The sequence below is a fragment of the Sphaeramia orbicularis genome, chromosome 14 (genome assembly GCF_902148855.1).
Source record: "Sphaeramia orbicularis chromosome 14, fSphaOr1.1, whole genome shotgun sequence".
Classification (NCBI taxonomy): domain Eukaryota; kingdom Metazoa; phylum Chordata; class Actinopteri; order Kurtiformes; family Apogonidae; genus Sphaeramia; species Sphaeramia orbicularis.
In genome coordinates this window covers 18,179,264-18,203,646 of record NC_043970.1, presented here as the reverse complement: position 1 = coordinate 18,203,646, position 24,383 = coordinate 18,179,264, and the positions used below count along the sequence as shown (strand labels likewise).

The window sequence follows — 24,383 nt, the reverse complement described above, 5'->3', positions numbered from 1 at the left end:
CTTTGTTTATCCTAATGTTTGATTTGTTGTTGTGCTAAATAAATAAATAAATAAATAAATAAAAATTTGCCGATATTTCAAGGTTCATTGAAGAACCTACTCCTACTCCTTTTCGACCATGCAAAATTCAGACTTGTATGTTTATTTTATTTTATTTATTTAATAGGGACAGTGCATATTAATGAACATCTACAACAATTCCAGCTGTAAATATGCCAGATTGTAGCAGCAGTGCTAATTTCCATCTGTAGTCCCTAGGCAGGTGACAAGAAAGACAGTTGACAAAAAGGCAAAATATTGTAAAAGACATCATAAAATGACAGTAGACAGAAATGCAAAACATCCTAAAAACTTACAGAACAACACAGTGAGGATGATGTACTGATGGTTACAGGCTTGGTTTTCCCTTCATCCAATGTTTAAGTTGTGATTTGAAGGAGTCGTATGATTGTGAGTCTCTTATGTTGAGCGGTAAACTGCTTGTGCTTGAAGATAGATTCTGTCCATTTAAATGTTATTTTGTTTATGTCTTAATTTGGTTTGTTTTGTCTTATTTTCTTTGCATGTTCGAAATAAAAAAACAAAAAAAACAAACAAAAAAAAAACAACTCCATAACCAAAAAGAACAATATCAATAAAGGGTAATTTGTCCATAAATATCACGGTAAGTAGAGAGCGATCATGCTTTTGCTGAACTGCTGGCTAGAATGACGGGTCATTAGCATGTTTACTTAGACATAATTTATGTAAAATGTTCAGTCGACCTTACGAAAGCATCATAGTCTGCTTTGAATGAAACATTGTGGCATCAATTTGTTCTGTTTAGGATTGTCCAAGTGGACCTCTTCTATGTAGCAACAGTAATGTTAGTCCAATGCTATCATCAGTTAACCTTTTTTTCGGGTAACGTTTGTGTTTAAGTATGTGTGTGTCTATCCCGCCCGATCGCCTGAATCCATTTCCGTCTAACCTCACTGTCCACAGAAAAAGAATGAAAAGACAGATACAGCTGCTTTTGGGCATAACAAGACCAACCTGGAACACTACAAAAACTCTAGTTCTTCTCTTGCCTTCTAGGTGAAGTAGTAGAATTCCATGACGATTGCGTGTTTCCGGTCAAAAATACGGAAGTTGTGAAAAAGGTCTATAAGTGGTGGTTTATAGACATTAGTTACATCCTTTTATTCTATTGTATTATACTTGTGTTGTATTTTATTTTGATTAAATTTATTTATTTATTTATTTATTTATTAGGATCCCCATTAGCTGATGCAGTACATCAGCTACTCTTCCTGGGGTCCTCCCATTCCAAACAAACATACAGTATCCATTTCCAAGCATAAAAACAATGTGATTCACCCTTATATTTCCTTCTTAAGAAAACTCAATAGTCAAACAAAACAACATAAACAATACTAGCAATACTACAAGATCAAATTAAAACCAACACGAACAAATAAACAAACAAAAACTAAGAAATTATATTAAATAAATAAACCTAATTCTAATTGTGTGTGTGTGTGTGTGTGTAAATCTGCAAAATATTATTCTATTTGATGGATTTTTATATTACTCCATTGTTATTATCTGGTTTCCTTATTTTATTTTACCATTTTAAGCTGTTGTCTTATTTTTTTATATTATTATTCATCTGAACTGTATTAAACTAATAGGAAGGTGTTAAACAAATACACATGACTGATTGTTCCAGTTATAAATTTATGATTTTTATGACTAAAGCACATCAGCTTTAAAGTGTCTGCTGGTTAAGTCCTTAAATGTCACAAATAAACGACTGTTTCATATTCATAGCCGCACTAATACTGACAACAGATGCATCAATGAGAACAGCTTTATTGTGAATTTGGCTGCAAACTAGTCCCAGAGGAAACCCCGACACTGGGTAAATGATGTGAGCTTGGCCCATGCTGGAGACTAGTCAGTATATCTCAGCTGCAACACTTTTGATCTTTGTTTTTTGCCCCTTGTGAGTGCAAAAAATCTGATACCATGAATAATGTATATTCATACACCAGTGTGAGTGACTCTGAGGTGGGTGAAGTGTCTTGCCCAAGGACACAAAAGCACAGGAGTTGGATAGAGCAGGATTTGAACCGTCAATCTTTTGGTTGTTGGAAGACTCGCTCTACCTTCTGAATGTAACTTTTAACCCATAAAGACCCAGGGCTACTTTTGTGACTGTTCCCAAAAGATTTTTTTATGTACACTGCAAAAAATTATTTCTAAAAAAGTGGCAAAACCCCTTATTTCTAGAACACTTGTCTCATTTTTCATCTAAATAGGGAAAAAAGCTTGCCAAGAAATTTTTACATAAGAAAATATTCTTATTTTTAAAGAATACACCTAATCTCAGTAACATTTTCCAGCTAATAGCAAGGTGATTTTATTTCTTGTACAAAGCACTGTTTGCTAAAATTCTAGCATTTTGTCTAGTTTTAACGCACTTTATGGCTTTTTAGTTGAGAGACTTTTTTTGCTTGTTTTAAGAATTTTTTCTCACTCCATTGGCAGAATTTTTTTCCTCAGTATAAGACAGTTTGAGCAGATTTAGGAATATTAAACTAATTTCAAGCAGGGGATTTTTTGCAGTCTAGACCTTTCATGCACGAATTATGAGAACCTTAATCAAAACTTTTTCCTGAGTGTTTTTATTTCTCTTTAGGCATGAAAAAAACAATGCGATTGAAAATTGTCTTCTGAAAAATAAATAAAAATAAATAAATAAATAAAATAAAAATAATGAAAAAAATAATAATGAAAAAAAAAAATTCTTATGAACCTATTTTTCATGAAATTGCAAAAATGTCCACTCAGCTGGACACGACACATTTAATTTTTGACACATAGAAACATGTATTTATTAACAAATTGTATAGAAACTATGGGAGGGGGGGCTTGTGATTCTGGGGGTTTATGATCAGGAGAGATCTACATAATGTTACCAATTCATGTCAGAAAAGATATGTAGTGTCTTAAAACTTTAATAAAGATACGTGTAAAAAAAAAAACCCAAAAAAACAACGAAAAGAACAACAAAATCCATGAATATACAAGAGAACAGCTGTAGAATAGCTGTCCACTGTAGTGACCACTATGCATGAAAGGGCTAGATTACACCTTTCTTAAGTAATTTATCATCATTTTCTACAATACTATCCTGTGTATTTGCCTTTTTTTGTAAAAATATTGTATTTTCTGATATTTAATTCACTGATCATGTAGATGTTCATAAAAACTCAGGGTGAATTCAAAGGTTATTAAATTAGAAACACAGAAAACTGATGAAAACGGGACTTTTTCAGTAAACATATCAATAACTGAGCATAAAAACAAGCATCTCCATTCACTATCATTGATCCACCTCCATGGGTTTTACTGGTGAATCAATGTTGTAGAAGATGACAATGTTTCCATGTTCACTATGGCGCCTCTGAACGTCCAAATGGGTCAAATCTGATCTCCATGAAAAGATGATAAACTGTATTTTACACCAATTATTTACATGTACTGATAGAATGAATGGATCAGAAGTTATTGAACATTTTATATCAGCAGATGCTTTTGGTCACCAGTGGCTCTTTGGGTCTTATGGGTTAAGAATAAAATACTTCTTGATATACAGGGTGGGGAAGCAAAATTTACAATGAACATTTAGTTGTTTTTTCTCAGCAGGCACTACGTCAATTGTTTTGAAACCAAACATATACTGATGTCATTATCATACCTAACACTATTATCCATACCTTTTCAGAAACTTTTGCCCATATGAGTAATCAGGAAAGCAAACGTCAAAGAGTGTGTGATTTACTGAATGCACTCGTCACACCAAAGGAGATTTTGCAATAAATCTGTCATTTCTGCGGTTCAGAATAGCATCGACAGTGAAGATCTTTTCATCTGAAAAGATCGTTACAATGGAGGACTTTTTCTTGAACCATGTAATAATTTCCTTGCACCTTTCCAATCTCTTTTCCTTCATAGCTGTTGTCAACAAGTGTTTTGGTGTTCTTGTGTAAGATTTTAACTTCAAATCATATTTTACTGCATTTCTAACGGTCTTGTTGTCTACCTCAAGTTCAATTGCCATTTTTCTCATGGATTTGGTTGGATCCTTTAGGATTTTGGATTTGAGAGCTTTAATAAAAGCTTTGGTACGTTTTTTGTTGCTTCCTCCACTTCCAGACTTTCTCGAAATAGTTTTGCTCATAGTCATTCTCTTCTTTCCATTATAAACAGTCTTTATGGACACTCCAACTATTTTTGAAATCTCCTTTGGTGTGACGAGTGCATTCAGCAAATCACACACTCTTTGACGTTTGCTTTCCTGATTACTCATATGGGCAAAAGTTTCTGAAAAGGTATGGATAATAGTGTTAGGTATGATTATGACATCAATATATGTTTGGTTTCAAAACAACTGATGTAGTGCCTGCTGAGAAAAAACAACTAAATGTTCATTGTAAATTTTGCTTCCCCACCCTGTAGTATCACTTGTATTACATAAAGGAAATATTAAAATGGACCTCATTGTATGGTGCCCTCTGGATGTTAGACTGTGATCTTGTGGATTTCTGAGGCTGATGCAGTGTAGCTTTAGGACATGTGGCTGCTGTTGTACTTGGGAGGTAAGTGAGTTAAGTCCTCTGCAGACGTTCAGACTGCAGACTCAGTTACTCATTCAGTTAAAGCAAGAGGAAAACCCAATGAGACAGTAGGACTCTCTGTCTCTGTCAAGGAGTTTCACAAGTCCTGGCTCAGGTCAGTGAAAGTTTACCTTCCTGAATCTGTACCTGGAAATAGGCTTGATATTTTTTTCTCCCCCAGAAGAATATTGTCTGTTCTTATTAGAGTCTCTGATACGACCGAACAGGCTGAAGCTTCAGTGCACATGAGGCTGCCCGCCCGATTACGCTTTCTTTCCTTTTTTAGAGCATGTTACTGGATAATGCAGCCAGTGAGCAATTCTGCTTTAGCAAAGGCCCACTGCAGGCTGGGCGACCTCGCAGCACAATGTGTCATTTTGCACAAGTGAAGAGATGTGGACTAGAAAGAGTGAAACAGAATAGAGAAGTTAAGGGGCTGAGGGGGAGACTGTGGAGGGTTAGAGGTTGTGTAAAGAAGAAACAGAGCACCTGTGAGAGGACGGGAACAACAGGGTGAATGACAGATGGGACGGATTGAAAGGGAATTAATGAAAGACAATAATTCAATCTAATAATCAGAGAATAAAACAGCTTTTTCCAGATAATCACCATGATTTGGTGTTAGTGTGGTGTCTTTGGAATGACAAACAAGCTCCATTACATTGTGTACTCAGTTCTTACTGACAATGCTACTTTGGAAAGTTATTTACAGCACTTTAAATCACTTCTGAAAATGCATTTTTATAGACTTGCCCTTATGTGATATTGTCTCTTTTTAATGTTTTTAATGGTTTTAATGTTGAATTTTTAATTTTATCCTGTCTTGGTTATTCATCTACATTGACATACATGATGTTGTTTTATTCCATTCCTTCATTTTGCATTGATCTGACAGCATTATGTTATGTTATTTCTGCCCTCTCCACTACGATACATTCAAAGTAGGGAAGTAACGAGTCACTGCCACTTTTTTAATCAGTGTTAGACTACGGAGATGTGCTTTATATGAATGCATCATCCAAATATCTTCAGATGGTTGACACAGTTTATCATGCTGCTCTGAGGTTGATTACTAATTCTAAAGCCAGGACACATCATTGTGAGTTGTACTCCAGAGTAGGTTGGCCTGCCCTGTCAACTAGGAGGCTGGGACACTGGTACACTTTTATTTACAAGGCCATACTTGGGCTACTGCCTCCCTACATCTGCAGTTTAATAACAAGAAGAAATATTGAATCTTATTGTCTGAGATCAAATGGGCATTTGCTCCTCTTTGTGCCATTCGCCCGTACAGAGCTGGGAAAAAGGGCATTAGTGTACTCTGCTCCTTGCTCATGGAATATGCTGCTAAGAGACTGGAAACTGACTGAACTGATCTCTCTGAATGCTTTTAAATCCAAACTCAGAGTGTTAAAGAATATCTCAATGACTTGCACGTGTTTTACATAGGTTGACTGGTCCTGTAAATTACTGTATGTTGTCACTGTATAATGTAACTGTATGTTGTAACTATGTGTTGTGCTGCCTCTTGGCCAGGACTCCCTTGGAAAAGAGGTTCTTAATCTCAATGGGATTTTCTTCCTAGTTAAATAAAGGTTAAATAAATAAATAAATAAATAAATAAAAAAACGATATGAAAATTTCATATCACAGTTCTTGTGACCAAAATTATCACAGTTATCATTATTATCGCGGTATTGTTGAAATTGTGCTCAAAATGTTCAAAAAATACTTATACACACACTGAAATAATTTAGCCAAGTTGTATATTGAAAAAACAACAACAACAACACCAAAACAAATAAAATGATTGGCACAATGCACCTTCTGTTGACAGAAACATTCAAATATTAACCCTAAGTGGTCTGAGCCTATTTTGTCCGTTTTTCAGTACTTTTGATTTTGCCTTTATATACTAAATAAAGAAATGTTTATTATACCCATGTTTGGGATGTGTTTTTTCAGCACAACTTCATCTATATCATATCTGCCTATTATTTTTTTCACTTTAACCTACTATATCAACACAAAAGGACAGAAAACACACACACACACAAAAAATAAAATCCTATTTGAAAAATGTATATAATTTATTGCATAAATAACACAAAGAGGCTTAACAAACCTTTTCAGACACTTTAAAAGTGAATATTGGTTCCAAATATTAGGTATATATAATTAAAATGGTAATAAATTAAAACTATACTCAAATATTTGACATAAAAGCAGATCTTTACATCGGTGTTTTCTCTGCAAAAGTGTGGTAATCAAACACGATTATCATGATAATTACAATTTAAATGGTAACACTAACCGTTGGCAATTTTACCGCGGTTTATCATTATACCGGTAATCGTCACATCCCTAATTCAAAGTCAGTCATTTTTTCGTGTTTGCCGTACTTATGTCCTTTATTCTGTTACGTTGTTTTCTATGTTTTTATTCTGCTGTGACGCACGTTTGCTTTGTCTGTCAAAGCACTTTGTAAACTCAGTTTTTAAAGGTGCTATATAAATAAAGTTATTATTATTATTATCATTATTATTATTATTATTATTAACTTTGTGAAGCCTCTGTAAACATGATCGATTTCATTATCACTGTGTTTTGTGATGACTATAAACAAGTAAGAACAAGGTTGAGACAATACAATCTGCCAACTAATGCTTTGGTTATTATTACTACCATCTCCTAAAATCAAGATAATTTCTCATAAATCTCATCCTCCATTCATCCTCTGTATCCCTGGTATCTTATATAGTGAGACTTATTGGTATAACTTTTACTTTGTTGATGTCAGATGTCCAGAACTAAACTGTTCTGAGAGAAAACTTTTACTCTAAACCAAAACTAAGTCAGCGAGACGACAACTTTAAAAGTATTCAGATCCTTTACTTGAGTAAAAGTCCCGATGCAGCAATATAGTATAGTCTGTCCATCACATGAATAATGGAAAGAGGAGGCTCTGATACACCATTGGAGAAGTTTAGAGGAACAAAGTACACATTTACTGGAGCTGTTAGAAACTCATAGACATCTAAAATGGGAGCCTGATGACACATTGCTTTAGTAAAATGTCAGAAAACAAGGGCTAAAAAGGTAGAATAGCACCAGAATAATCTTTAACAACCTGCAGTTTGGCTCTTTTTTTTTTTTTTTTTTAGTAAATTACTTCAGCCTGAAATACCTGCTTTCATGGTAGCTTCCTGAAAAGTTCTACATATGTATGTATGTTGCTGTAGTTTCTTTCAATTGAAATCAAGTGAAAACTGCAAAAAAACAGCATTTTTGTCCTTTAAATTGAAGGGAGGCAAGTTGCTCCAGCGGGAGTATAATCATACTGTTCTGAGAAGCCAAGATTTCAACAATCAAAAAGTGCACCTGAGGGGTTTTTATTCCACAAAGCAGCAAAATCTTTTTGGTTCTCAAACTTACGGTCAACTCACAGCAAGCACAAATCTATAAAATATTCAAGTGCACAGGACACTGATAGATGTCAGTTAACCATAGCAAACCCTGGCCTTCTGTTTAGAGTCCATGACAAAATAAAAACACCCAAAATACTGTGCCAAATGGCTCAACGCTTTGGTGACACTGATGGGAAATCACAAGTGTTGGTCCAATTTGCAAAAAAGTCATGGTGATGGGCAGGGGCGCTGCTACCAATTGTGGGCCCCATGAGAGCATAAACATTGTGGACCCTTCATAAATTCAGTATCTTCTCAATCTGTCGGAACGGGGGGTGGGTGTGTGTGTGTGTGGGGGGTATATGTCATCACTTACGCTAACATGAAACAAAAATGAAACTTGACATAATTTCAACATCTGACTCCCGACTTCTATGCCTCTGTTACACATCAGACCTTACACAAAATTTTCACAACTTCTAACCTGAACCCACTGGACCCCTCCACTGCTCTATGGGCCCCCCACAAATGCAGGGCCCCATGAATTCATCATGTTTACCCCACCCTTATTGGCACCCCAGGTGATGGATACTACTGCAAAGTTTAGCAAAAAATATCTCAACACTGACTTCAACACTCGATTGTATGCTTAGTGTTTGTTATACGATACTTTTTGTAAATTATAAGTAGCTAGTGGCTAAAACCAGCCATAAGTACAATATCTCCCATTATTGAGTTGCATAAAACTGAAATACTTATGCAAAATACAAACACCTCAAATGTGTAATTAAGGACAGTACTCACAGTTTAATTGCACTTGAACATATTGTGCAGGCATCACATAGGAAAAAATAAAAAAAGATGTGTTCCAAGTCAGTAGAGCACTACAGGTGTTAATAGCACATTGCATAGGAACAACATCTGTCACTTGTGAAACTCCCACACAGAGTCTGGAGGCTTAAAAGCTGTTGAAAACAAATGCATATGTAGGATTATTATATTTTATATTTGCATTTAAAATAGCCATGTGTGAGGTGTATGTCCTCAAATGGAAAACATAAGTCTTTGCATGTGAAAAAGTATATTCCATCCAGTGACATTATGATTATATGGTCAGCATGTGACACCCATGGGCCCTTGGATCCAATTTATCACAGATAATAAACTTTCACAGTTCCATAGGAGGATTTTTCTGTTAATGTGAAACCCACATGCCTGAATGTGAGTCACATGTGAAGTCTGTTCCATAAGGAGGTCAAATATGTGCCTTTTCTGTATCACATCATTCCAGGTAATGCAGGAATAGACTGTACGGGAACATTTTTAGCATGAATGTTACTGAATCAATCGATCAAGAACTGCAAACTTGGGCAGGAAGGAGGCTCCTCCTGAAAAAAAAAAAAACCCAAAAAAACAGTCTTTTCACATAGTTTCTTCTCTGCTGACAGACCTCAAAAAAGCCTGTCATCTCACTACAGTCGTTTATTTCTAAGAGCTGCTGAGCTTTCAGAGGCTTTTGTGTAGCATCTCAGAGTCTCTCTCTTTTGGATGATGCCTGGAAGGTTGGAGGGGTCAGGGCTGAGTTGAGTCATGAATCACTGGTGTTAAATTAAAAGTCACAAAGTAAGTCTTGATAGATCTTGTCAAATTGACTTTAAGCCAAAACATTCACAAACTAAGGATGCAGTGTTATAACCCTGGTCACTAAAATCTAGTCAGTAATGCTTATTGTAAGAAATACTGAATGTTTCTCAATGTCATTTTTTTGTCTCAAATCCCTGCAACCCTTGTCCTATATACATGTCTAGATAATGTAACATGTTGTATAATAAGAAAAAATACAGATATTCCTTTAATTAACACCTGCATCTTGTAAAGATCTCCCACCTTTTTCATTTAGCTTAAGTACATGAGATAAAAACTATTATATATTGTGGTGGCTATTACAAAAACAGCATGATGAGCCGACATTACCCAATCTTCATGCTCTCCAGCAAACTGATGTTTTTTTAAGAAATAAAAAGCTTTTCATTGCATTAGTTAGGGTGAAAGAAGTTATTTCTAGCCGAAACATATTATTCATTGCAGTAATTATCCAGTGCATGACATTTATTTGCTTACTCAGTCAAATTAGTTATGATTCATTATGTATAAGCTAATCAAAATGTATGTATTTATCGATATATGGCTTGAAAATTAAATCCATGCATTTACCTAATTTTCTTCCTATTATTTCCTTAATTTGGATCCTCTGATAAGTGGACTGGTGGGTCTCTGGTAAATTGTGGATAAGCGCTATAGAAGGCTCTGGGATCTGCTGTGTGGGCTTTGATTGACAGCTCACCTCTGTTTATTGATTAGTCTTTTCTTCTTTTATCCACACAGACAGATTGACTGTTTAGCTTAAAAATCACCCCTTTGTGCGTCTCCAGCTCTATAGTATGGTCACTTCCAGCCACAAAAACCTAAACTATAGTTGATATTTATCTAAATTTATACATAAACACAGTGAAATGATCAGCTTTTTATCAAAGTTATCTCACTAATACAGCCAAAGATTGAAAATACCTAAATTCTCCAAACAACTCCTAAAGGATGTAAATAGGAGAAGCAGAAATAAGCCTCTGGCTTCAGCTTCTTCCTTTTTCAGTTACAAAATGTGTTAATTTTATGTTTGTTTGTTTTTTTAATATGTAGGTGTTTTGTTTTGTTGTTTTTTTTAATATGTATGTGTTTTGTATTTTGTATTTAACTGAAATAAACATTCATTCATTGATTCATTCATTCATTCAAAGCTTACATGGAGAAACCCAATCCTGATTTTATTTCTAACAGGTTATAATAGTGCATGTACCATTGGAATATGTAATTTATTCCAAAATACGGGGAGATATTATTATTACATATTGCATTCAGGCAGTTTATAGTCACAAAATGTGGGTGTTGTTGTGTAATGAAGTGAAAATGTATTACATTTTGTTGATTTACTCCATAACACTTTGTTAGAGGTGATGAAAAAACATGATAGCTTGTATAACACACATCACAAGATATGTCTAACACCTACAGAAATATCACTAAACCACAAAGACTCCTATGGGAAGGTCAGTCTAGTCAGTATCAGCAGCTTCAACACTGTTTGTGTAACACCGTTGAGAATGATAGGAGTCGTGTTTGTCTGCAGTTGCCTGATGCTGCAAAGTACTGCTGGGAAAAATAAAGAAAATTACACACATGCATAATAAATTCAAATGACAGCATGCGCAAAAGAAATGCTTCACCTCCAGTGAAATGAATTCCTTTGGCCTGGCTATGTGGCAATCACAGCAACCTAAAATAGCTCACAAGGGGTCTTTGATTACTGTTTTCATGAAGGCACAGGGGAAACTATATGCATAGAAAATGGGTTGGAAGACTTGTAGAGATTCATACTTTTGAGAAGCAAACTTTAAAACTGTGCCAATTTGCCTGACATGATGCAGGTCCAGTTATTGATATTTCAGGGGGTATTGAAAAACAAAGGTAATATTGTTATAGGAGAGTTATATCATATGAGACCGCCAGTGAACCCTGGGGTGTGGTAAATTGGCCAAACAGCAAACTCTACAAAATAACAAGATCTGAAAACTGCACAAATCTGATAGAAGCATATATATATGAATCCTCGTCCGCACGATTCTACTGTAAAGGGCTGCATTTAAATGAATGAATGGTGCTAAAGTGGGGATTTAAGACATATTTTGAATGTCAGAATAATATACCGTCTATATAGCCCATTGGGGATCTTTGAAAAATGAGGCTATGCAGGATGTTTTCCCAGCTCTGTAGGTCATTTGAAATACCTTCATTCTTCAAACAACTCCTTAAACATGCCATTTGTATTCAGGTTTGGTAGAAATGCATTTGGTCTACGGTGATGTACTCCAGCGGCGCAGACAGCAGCCACCCGCATGAGTGTTAATGGTCCCATTAAACATTTCCTAAATGAAGGGTTGTGGGCCTGTTTGTTACCACTCCATGCATGACAAGAAAGCGCGGATATTTTAATGAGCCCTGGGTTTCTTAACCTGAGACTATATATTTCATCAGGGCTCTGACTTCAACCACCTTAATCTGTCGTTGATGCTAGTTTTTTACACATTTAAAGGGTTATACTGTAATGCTTTTAAAGTCTGTAGGTAATAGAGCATTTAGTTTTTACTGCCGATTGGTTTTTGTTCTAATGACAAAAGCGTCTGTAACTCTAGCATGAGGCTCAGAAAACTACACTATATAGACACTAATATCCCACCTACAGCTTGTAGACCTTCCCATTCCTTTTGGTTTGAGATGTTATCATGATACAAATCTTCACCGGTTGTTGTCTTTGAATATCACAATAAATGTCAACTCAATATTTCCATTACAAAACTAGAAGCACTCGGAGAGCGCAGACCTCCGCCAAGGCTGATCAGTGGTGCCCCCCGTGGGCCCCCCCACCCCCGATCACCACCAAAATTCAATCATTTCTTCCTTATCCCATTTCCAACAAACCCTGAAAATTTCATCCAAATCTGTCCATAACTTTTTGAGTTATGTTGCACACTAACGGACAGACAAACAAACAGACAAACAAACAAACAAACCCTGGCAAAAACATAACCTCCTTGGCGGAGGTAATCAGAAAACGTTAATAAAATACATTATATTCTCATATGCTCTTTGACCATGCAATCAAATTAAGTGAAAATTCAGATGTTATATTATGCCTTCTACATCACTCATGTGTAGCCAACATGCAATCTGACTGGTTAAAGTAACAGGTTCATTACCATTTATTTGAAGCTACAGATCCTGCACTGTTGATACTTTTACCTGGCAACACATGATGGCTGAAATATGATTGGACAAAAGCTCTAGGATATACATACACTACTAGAAACAGTAAAAAAAAAAAGCACTGGAAAAAAAGAGCATAGACTATTGGGAATAATTTCATTTTACATCTTCTTGGAACAAATATAAAAATGCAGGGTTTAAATGCAGGTCAGTGATTGTGATCCTTTAGGCCGGCAAAGAAAGCCTGGCATTGGCTGATGTCTAATTCTAACATGTTCACCTTATTACTGTGCACTTGTGGCACAGCTACAAAAAGAGATCCATCCATAAACTGGTGGTTACTTATAATGACTCAATGAGGATATTGCTGAGGGTTCCAAGACATTATAGTGCCAGTCACATGTTTGTGGATAGTGGTGTTCGATGTTGTGCGGCTGCTAAACGGCATTTTAGTTATTCATTCCTGTGCAGTTACAAAATTATCAAACTCAATTGTACAAGCCCTGATCTGTCCCAAGATTAGTTCTGTAAGGTTTACATCTAAAATGTGGTCTCACTGGCGATCGAGCCTTTATATGTAAGTAATATGGATTTATGCTATTTCTTTTCATTTTCATTACCTCCACCAAGTGTAACGGCGGAGGTTATGTTTTCATTGGGGTTTGTCTGTCTGTCTGTTTGTCTGTTAGCAAAATAACTCAAAAAGTTAGGGATGGATTTGGATGAAATTTTCTGGAAATGTTGATGCTGGCACAAGGAACAAATGATTCAGTTTTGGTGGTGATCGGGGGGGGACTGATCTGCCTTGGTGGATGTCTGCACTCTCTGAGAGCTTTTCTAGGACTGTGTATGTTTTTTATCGTATCCTATGGACCTAGTTTTTGTGTCCTTAATAAAGCTTGAATGAATGAATGAATGAATGAATTTTTTTTCTGATTACTTCAACACAACAAACACAGCAAAGCACTGCAAAACTTGTTTTTCGTTAAAAGAAAAGCTGATAAAATGAATGAGGACACCAATTATCACTTTTGCACCTGTACACAGATATCTGTTTGCAATAAAGTTCTGAAATATTTGTATTATGCACACAAATATCCAAAAGTGTGAAATGTGAATGTGTTCCAGAGGTCACCTTTTACTTCTACTAATAATGATGTATTTTTTCTCAACATGCTCAGATACAATTTATATTCTGACACTCCAAAACAAGAGAAATGGAGTAAAAGAATGTTTGTGTGAGGGAAAATAAAAGCTTAAATCTCACTTTGTGGGTCTGGCCATGAGATTCATCCACATCACATACAATGAGTACAAAGCACTGAGTCGTATTCACAGTTTTGTAAAAGGTGTGTGCTGATGTGAAGCACAGAACATGCATTCAGTTGGCACACGAGTTCTGTAAACACATCGACTTAAGCGTTAATTAGTTTTTGAGATAGCGTTTGAAGACGTACTGTTACTGTTTAAGCATTCAGAGAGCACTAAAAAATATATTTTTATGGGAAGTTAGTTTTGCAGACATCGGTTGTAAAAAATGCGATGTGTTATTTCTAAGTACGTAAAACCTGTAAGTGCCGTGGGAGGTTGTAACCAGCAAACAAAAGCAAATTCATCAGATCAGTTTGTTTAGGCTTTGGAAAAACAAATGCAGCAACGAAGGTTTTTTACTGTCTTGTTTTTTTTTCTGCACTTTGAAGACATTGGCGAAGATGAACGCTTCAACAAAAAGAAGCAAAAATGTGATCTGAGCAGCTAACGTTTTCTAGCACAGTTGAACTAATCCAATCTAATACCAGTAAGAAATGCAAAGATAACAGGATCATTGTGTTGTATGTTGATGCAGACTGCACATTGAATGTCACAATAGTGGATAGATGGACCAACACTGTTATAGTAGGAGCTGAACTGAGAGGGACACTTTGGATACATGCTGTACTAATCCATGATAACATAATGGGGTATGAAAGATGACACTTTTATGTAAAAAAACACAAAAAAACAAAACTGTTATACCACGTTGGAATAACAGCTCCAACAACTGCAAAATATCTGACCAGCATTTTGGGTTCAGTTAAAGCCCAAATTAGCAGCTTCTTAGTTCAAAATGACCATGTTCTCTCTGAAAACACAACAAATACCTGCTACTTTGAGATGCACTCCTCCAGTCAAATTAAGCCCATGTGTTGGATTTGTTTCTTCAGTTCAGATGGTTATGACACATACATGATAACCTCCCCCATAGCAGAATTTGTACCTGAGAGGCTCATGTCACATGGAACATTTCTGCTGTGTACCTGAGCTGCAGCTTCTAATTGGAGCAAAACAAGCACTTCAACATAAAACCCTGGAAAACTGAGAGGCTGGTCTGTTTTTTAGTTTCTAATGTTAAAGACTGCACGGTTACACGCTCTTTGGATAATGAGTCTTCTGGTAATAATGTGCAAAATAAGACATCCAAGACACAGGAGGGGAAAAACAAAAATCCTAAATATATTCTGCTGTGCTTAATGCATTTTGGCTCTGTTGCCTTCATTAAATAGCACAGAAAAGTGTGACCTTAGTTTAATTATATACTGTAGGATAGAGGTTTTAGAGTGAATATTTTGAAGCATTTTATATCTAACAAAATGCTTCAAAGCTAGTTTCCAATAAGGCCTTATAGTAACTGAAGAAGGATTTTTATTTCACTTTATTTTCTTATTTTTCTCAGTTATAGTGCCAAAGAAGCTGCTGATGCCTGAGAACAAGAAATCATTAAAGCACCTAGCTTTAACTTACCTATTGTGTTTGCTCCTTTTTGTCTAATTTCCAGCTAAGCACTAATTAATGTGGTCCACAGGAGAATGTGTGACTCTGTAGATACATCCAGGATGTGAGATTGCAATTAGTGTATTTGTTAATCCGTCTGTCTTTCATTTCAATCACATTCTGATTCCACACAAGTAATTCTGTTGATTGTGTTTAATTGAGTTGTTTTTCAGGTAAAGTATATAGTAAGTAGATAAGCATGAGCTGCAAAATGCATTTAAAGTACTTTTAGTGAAAGTGAAAGCACTACTTTGATACCTCCAACTGATATACACTGTTCTAAGGGCTCATTGTGCTTTAAATAGGAGATAAAATAAAATAAAATAAAGTTCTGAGACATAATTCTGTTCTCAGCTTTTGGACTTTTTCTCTAATGTTTGATTTTTAATAAACTGGATGATTTTGGAACCACATTTAGAGGGAAAAAATACTATTTGGTGAAGCTGTTAAAAGTTTGTAGTTGCCTGAAAGGTTTACTGACTTCACTACTTGTTGTAAAATGCCAGAAGATTAAAAAAAAAAAGGTTGGAAAGTGTTGGTTTAGTCTTTAACAGTGTTGTATTTTAAAAGGTATGTTATCTTAATTTAGGCGTAAAATCGTCAGCTGAAAAGTAACTAAAGTACTCAGACAAATGTGGCAAAAAGTCCAATATTTTCCTCTGAGATACTGTGGAGTGGGAATGGAAAGGAGCTTAAAATGAAGATATGCCAGGTAGGTACAAGTATTTCACATACTCAAAGGCAGTTTGTTTCAAATGCTAAAGGTGTGTTTAGTTTTTTCCAGTTTCCATTGATGGCTATAACCAAGTGAAAGTAAAAGCACTAGTTTGATACCTCCAACTGATATACACTGTTCTAAGGGCTCATTGTGCTTTAAATAGGAGATAAAATAAAATAAAGTTCTGAGACATAATTCTGTTCTCAGCTTTTGGACTTTTTCTCCAATGTTTGATTTTTAATGAACTGGATGATTTTGGAACCACATTTAGAGGGAAAAATACTATTTGGTGAAGCTGTTAAAAGTTTATAGTTGCCTGAAAGGTTTACTGACTTCACTACTTTTTGTAAAATGCCAGAAGATTAAAAAAAAAAAAAGGATGGAAAGTGTTGGTTTAGTCTTTAACAGTGTTGTATTTTAAAAGGTATGTTGTCTTAATTTAGGCGTAAAATCGTCAGCTGAAAAGTAACTAAGACAAATGTGGCAAAAAGTCCAATATTTTCCTCTGAGATACTGTGGAGTGGGAATGGAAAGGAGCTTAAAATGAAAATATGCCAGGTAGGTACAAGTATTTCAAATACTCAAAGGCAGTTTGTTTCAAATGCTAAAGGTGTGTTTAGTTTTTTCCAGTTTCCATTGATGGCTATAACCAAGTTAACCAGAGAATAAGTCAACATGTTAGAAAACAGGACAGTTGGAGATTAGAGGGCTCAGTGTTTTAGATTTTGCTATAATGTGTCAGTATCTGCACAGCCAGCAGGACCTCACCTTCGATCGGGCAGAATGGGAACCCTCCATCCTTTGATGAAGCTGAGATTAGAATCAGACAGTTCCACCTGCAGGGGGAGTTTGGGCACCCAGACCGTCAGCTCCAGCGGGGCGCTCAGATGCTCGTAGCTGAAGATGACCCTGGCGTTCATGGAGCCCCGGGTCTCTTTCCCGTTGACAAACACGTAATCGCAATTCATGGACACCTAGGACAGATCAGGGTCAGAAGTCAGAGACCATCTATATGGTAATGGTCATGTCAGTGGTGGAGGATCTAAGTGATATGTGATGATATACAGCACAGTACAGCTGCAGCACCATTCATTACAGGACCCTTCAAGGCTGATACTTTCAGCCGAGCAAATATACAGGAAAGACTTACATATTGAAGGAAATGTGAAAGTTCAGGGTGCCTCAGAAACACTATTTTCCCACTAAGCTCTATCCATGGAGATATTTACCTTCCATAAGCCTCAGTAATATGGAGTCGAATGGGATTTTGTTTGTGGTGTTCACAGCATTTATAGGTTTCCAAAGAGCTGCTCTGAAAATCCAACAGTGCATGTTATCAAAAGCACTGGTGCTTTCACAGGACCTTTATTTTCCCTCTATTCATCATTAGTTTGTAATTAGCAATTAATTCTTTGGAAATTTGACTAAGGTAGAACCTAATCAACAGACTATTTGGATAATAAAACCAACACATTTATTTTAACACAGGTCTCCTCTGTAAAATCAGGCTTTGAAGTGTCATTGAGGTGATGCTCTTAAGTCCACAATACATCAGTTTTTATAATTAAGTGGAGCCAGCAGTATTAACAAATATATAATTATCAAAATTAACACAAACTCGTTGGAATAGTATAAACCCCACTGCTCTTTTCTTATTTGTACAATTTAGAAGAACTATTTCTCAGATCTAAGCTGTTCCAATAAAATAATGTGATTATGTTAAGTAACAAAGACAACAGTTAAAGGGAATATACATATTTGTTGGACTTGTATGTACTTTTTACAGCAAAAATCTGTGATACATATATTAAAAGTCTAGCCAGCAGTATAAATGATCAGACACAGTAGTGCTACATCAAACTGTGTGCTTTTAAACTGTTTTATTATTTTATTCATCTGGGTGGGCAGTCCCTCAGCGGTAGAAACGTTTAGAAAAGTTTGCTTTCATCAGTTATTCTTGTCAAGCTGTAGTACATGATCCCCCAACAAGTGCTTTCATCCAACATCTTCTGCAGCAGATTTCACTATAGACATAGAACAAGTAAGTCCCAAGAAACACAATCCGGGCCTTTGCACCCAGTGACTATAGTTTGGCTGAAGCATTAAGAAACATTTTGAGTTGTTTGTGTCAAATGTTTGTAACCGAGTTCTGGTGTCTTTGTCAATGAATTTCATCCTTGGGGGGGGGCAACCAACCAATGTAAATAACAGGCAGGTTGTGACAGTTTTCTTGCACCTATATCCTACATTACTGGCACTAACATTCACCTGAACCGAACTGTCGGCAGTCTCAGAATTCGTAAACGTCCCCGTGCACTGGGGGGCTGTAAAGGGGGTGGGGGGGTGGGGCGTGACAAATTTATGGGGCCCAGCATTTGTGGGGGAGGTCATAGAGCAGTGGAGGGGGTCCAGTGGATACAGGTTAGAAGTTGAGAAAATTTTGTGTAAGATCTGCTTTTTAATAGAGGAATAGAACCCGAGAGCTGGACGTTGAAAGTATGTAAAGTTTCACTTTCAGTTCATGCCAGCGTTAGGTACATTGGTTATGGACCACACCCCCATGTATATAACTGCTGACCCCCCCGACAAAAAAAAAAAAAAAAAGAAGTAAAAATGTTGTTGTCTATGTTTTTTGACAAATCCCATCCTGGCTAAAACTAACTGTAAAAACAGTAATAATGCTGTCATTATAAGCAACTGATATTGAATGTTAACCTGACAGTTGTTCTAGCAGAAAACAAACAAAATACAGGGTGGGGAAGCAACATTTACAATGAACATTTAGTTGTTTTTTCTCAGCAGGCACTACGTCAATTGTTTTGAAACCAAACATATATTGATGTCATAATCATACCTAACACTATTATCCATACCTTTTCAGAAACTTTTGCCCACATGAGTAATCAGGAAAGCAAACGTCAAAGAGTGTGTGATTTGCTGAATGCACTCGTCACACCAAAGGAGATTTCAAAAATAGTTGGAGTGTCCATAAAGACTGTTTATAATGTAAAGAAGAGAATGACTATGAGCAAAACTATTACGAGAAAGTCTGGAAGATACTATTAAAGAAGAATGGGAGAAGTTGTCACCCGAATATTTGAGGAACACTTGCGCAAGTTTCAGGAAGTGTGTGAAGGCAGTTATTGAGAAAGAAGGAGGACACATAGAATAAAAACATTTTCTATTATGTCAATTTTCTTGTGGCAAATAAATTCTCATGACTTTCAATAAACTAATTGGTCATACACTGTCTTTCAATCCCTGCCTCAAAATATTGTAAATTTTGCTTCCCCACCCTGTATGCTCTCTATGAATAATTAATATCTCCATTCATGATCAAAATACAATAATTTTGTTGAAATTTGGCATAGCTAAGTTGGACATATGGCAAAAAGCTCTATTTTAGACACATATTAATGTAACTTCTGAGAAACAAGGCTGTTGTTGTAGCTTCATTTCTATTCCCTTCAAAATAAAACACCTAAAAGAAGATGAACAGTTTAAAACAATATTGTTGATTTATACATAAGTAAAATGTCGACATGAACACAGATGAACATATTATATGTATTCGGCATTTGCAGAAATATGACAAATGAATTACAAAATGCAGCAAAAATAATTTTAAACAAATGAACGCAAACAAAAATCCAACCCCCCAGACCCGTTGGCCTTAAATGACAGGGTGCGAACATGCTGTGCAGTAAACAGTGCTCACTGGCTGTGGGTTCTTCTTTAATCTAATATGCATCTTTTATGCAATCAAATTAGCCTTCTTACTGCACATATCATGCATGCTAACCACGTCCTAACCCCACCACTTCTCTTGCCCATTCTCTGCGTAATGATCTATGAACAATTATACAGACACGTAATATGCCAACAAAAGCTTTTAGGCAAACACATAATTCATATGATAAGAGGGTTGACAACAGTGTGACATTTCACATGAACTTTACTTCATAACAGCTACAAGGCACATTAATAAACATATTCACACAGCTCACCTTTCACAAGACATGCATGTAATGTGATATCATTACAGAAACCGGGTACGAATTTTAATTTATGGAAACTTCTATATTTAAGTCTTGGCAAATGCCATTTTTAACTTAAAACCATTCTTTAGCTTCCCCGTCTAGTCAAAAATCTCCAGCTCCATTGGAATTATCATAAATACTTGTCCCGCTCCAACACTAAATTATTAACTGCAATGGATCTGGAGGGCTTTGCTTTTGGGCTCCCATTGAAGATTTATCTAGTGGTGGGAGGTAGCTGGCATTGTAATCAGAGGATCTAATCTCCCGCAAATGGAGGTCGGGCTGGCCAGTCTTCTCAGGGCTGGGGATTCATCATAACTGGGAGGAGGTCTGGGTAATATAATTCCCCCACGATGCAGACAGACAGAGTGGTGAGGAGCAGTTGGGGGGAGGAGAGTGGGGGAGTGGAAGGGCTTCTTAAGATGACAGTCTTTCCCTCTGGTTCAGTTAATGCAATTTTGCAGGGTTTGACCTTATGGGCTGCTACAGAATCTAGCCTCTGTGTGTTATTGTACTGTCTGCTGATGTGTACTTTTATCTGTATGAACTGAGTTACAAAAGCAAGAAAAGCCTCAACACAATGACCCAGACACCTTGATTAATCACAGTGCAGCCAGCTATATTTCCACGTACACACATACAGAAAACGTGCCCTTGCTGCAGTGCCGCTTCAGCTCCTGCGGCTATTGCTGATGATAAACTTGGCCGACTAATTGCAAGTCAAAAGCTGTTAGCAACTCTGGGTATCAGTGGCCCTGTGGGGGCTCGTTGAGGAGGGCTTTCACACACTGAGTCGCCACATGCCGTCACACTGCCACTAATGCACTGTGGCATCTTCCATGGTGCCAGCAGATTGCCTGGGTGGAGACAGATTATCAGGACAAGTGAGAGCGCTCGTTGCTTGCATTCGGTCGTGTCCTGGTCACATGACGCCGAATGAAAGACTGGCTGGGTTAATAAAGGTGAAGACACCTACGGGTCTTTCACACATTTATTCCATAACATTAACTGAATTAATTTCCCAAACTGCTCCAGTCAAGGCAGCTGCTTCTGCCCTTCAAGGGTGGCTGTAATTTACACCAGGACTACAAGACGTGTTTTCGTACTGTGAGAACAGCGGTTTTTCATCCTCCTCATATAATCCAGTGTGTAATATTAGCCTAAATTTCATTCTATTTTGAGCGGTCAAACAGCTTAAACAGATTTGCAGTGATTATGTAATCTGCTCATTAGTTACACATGGCCCATCAAAGGGGCATTCTACTGATTTGGCAATGCAAATTAGAGGAACGAAACGAAACATGTTGAACTAAGAATGGTTAAAGTTATAGAAATACAAGACATTTGTTATTGTTACAGTGGAAGTCTGCTAAATATCCTTCCATCTCCCCGTGGCTTAAAGATACCATGTCTTTTCTAAAACTTGAGAAAATAAAATTCACATTGAGAGGATGTAGTAATACATTTTTCCACAAATGGCAGCCCCATATTTCTTATTTTACAAACTTAGAGGTACTGCCAGATTGAATGTGTGCCTGTTATTGTACTTTATAATACATAAGTAACCATTACTTTATACTGGTCAGAATGAGCTGGGGTGGGGTGGGGTGCAATTTGTTTATTTTATTATACATTTAATTTATTTTATTTGTTTTTTGCTACACTCTAATAAGAGTGTGCTTTCATTTGTTGTTTTTGTATGCATGTGAATACGTATAAATGTAAATGTGTCTCTACATACATGGTTTTTACTTGAAAAAAAAAAGGAAGGTAAATTGTAATTCTGTGATCGGAAGTGTTCTTTTTTTTTCAATAAAAAATATTGGAAAAAGAAAAAAAATTATAAAAAATACCTGTTTTAGCAAAAATAATGTTGAAATGTTGAAAGAAAAAGAAATGTTAAAGGCCAACTAGAGATGTGAACCTCCTATGACATAACCTTCCACTCCATTGACATCATTTAGAAATAAAATGGTGTGGACAGAAATTGTTCTCTTCTTAAAAATGCATAGGAGCTAATTAAATGTACCATAAACTATTACATTTTCTAAATTCCCCAAGTTTCTGTTTGTGGAATGCATACTTTTACCATACCTTAAGGCTGCAGATTTCTCACATTCTATAACTTCAAGGCTGACCACAACACAAAGGTGAAACCACAACCGCAACCTTGAATAATGAGGGAACATTCCCATAGGCCTGATACAACTTAGCAGGGCATGTTAAATCTTTAATTGTCTCACATTTTACATTTATCCGTTCTTGTTTTGTTGATTAATTTGTTTTGTATTTTGCTGAGTGCAGTTATTCTTAAGGTTTCATTATTTTCCTGAAGTGCCTTTTATTATTTCTATTACTAGAGTTAAATATAAGGATGACACAAGTTGAGTAGTATATTTAATCAGACCATGCCTTTTAAATGCTCACATTAAAACCACAATATATTCTGTTTGTAACAGGTTTTGTGTTAATAAGTCTCACCTCCAGTTACCAGAGGACTGGAATACTAAATGGCAGATGAATAAATAGGTAAAAATGGGAAATAGATGGCTTAAGTTATTTTCTCAGACCTGACAAAACTTTATACTCAGCTTGAGTGTCTTTTAGGGTGGGCTTGAAGAGAAGAAATACTAATGAGTATAGCGGTGACTGTACAGAGAAAGTCTGTTTTTATCCTCATTCACAATCCCATTAATCAAACAGTAATATTCCTACATCAAATAAACAGTGAAACAAACAAGGATTTGGTGAAATTATCAGCTCCTCTAACGGTTTCAAATAACTTATTAACGGCTATGGATTCTGCTCTACTAGCGTTGCTTGACCTTAGCTTTCAACTCCATTGACCACATTATGCAAATTAATAGACTTAACGATTGGATAGGCTTTTCTTTAGTGTTTTTCCTCGTATCTGTCAAACAGAAAATTTAATAACAGTTTATTTGGATCGTCAATCTAGAGAGAGTATTTATCTCATTTCGATAACTTACGCTGTGTATTTACTATGTCATTTAGAACTGAATTATGCGGCAAATTAAGTAAAATGGGTTTCAATTTCAGCCGAATTTTAAATAATAAAAACAATGGATATGGATTATGCTTCAGGGTGATCAGATTATCTACAACAGTGATTTTTAAAAGGGGTCACCCATAGCCAGGGGGTTTAATATGATATAAATTATAAAACTGTGCTGTATAAGTTCATTACTTTAAAACTGTAGCCAGAGTAATGTTAAATCAGTAAGGTGATCATTAAGGGGAAAAATATAAATCCTTTCAAGGTGAGTCCAATGTAATGTGAATTAAATGACCCTCTCTATACAAGTGGTATTGACATGATTCAAGAGGAAATGTGTTTCAATTTATCACTGTGAAAAAGGTCGGAAATATTTAGAATGAAAAGTTTTTAGAATAGTTGTGGTTACATGTTGCTGAGCACATGCTTAACTGGTGATATGATTGTGAAAGAGTCCTTAGAAAACTTTTTATGACCATTATTTATAGTATGCGTGTGACAGTTCATCTATAGATGAAACTAAACAACTGCATGGTCAAATGTCATCCATTACGCTGTTGAAAGGTTTCAGATCCTCCATAGATGGACGAAGTGTGCCACTCAAAAAGCTGAGCCTCCATTAATAAATAATTAGAAGAATAAAATACCTCAAGGACCATTTCTTGAACCACTTCTCTCTATATTTACTGAAATACGGTCACAACAGTTGACACCATGAGATCTTATTTCACTGTTTGGTAGATGATGCGAAGTTCAACGCCCATCTGCCATAACATTATGACCTCAGACACGTGATGGAGAAACTGTGTTGTGTTGATTATCACACCACTATAGCGCCTTTAAGAGGGTGGGATAAATAAGGGAGCAATTGAACATTTCATCATGGAAAATAATGTGTTGGAGGCAGCA

The 24,383-nt window shown here is 36.2% G+C and overlaps 1 protein-coding gene across 2 annotated transcripts in view; it reads right to left on the bottom strand.

The window, feature by feature from the left end:
- tmem132e (transmembrane protein 132E) overlaps positions 1–24,383 on the bottom strand; it is a 735,885-nt gene that overhangs the window by 57,220 nt on the left and 654,282 nt on the right. For both annotated transcript variants that reach the window (XM_030154381.1, XM_030154380.1), the window contains exon 6: positions 17,187–17,392. In XM_030154381.1, coding sequence (XP_030010241.1) covers positions 17,187–17,392 — 206 coding nt within the window. The remainder of the gene's footprint in view (positions 1–17,186; positions 17,393–24,383) is intronic.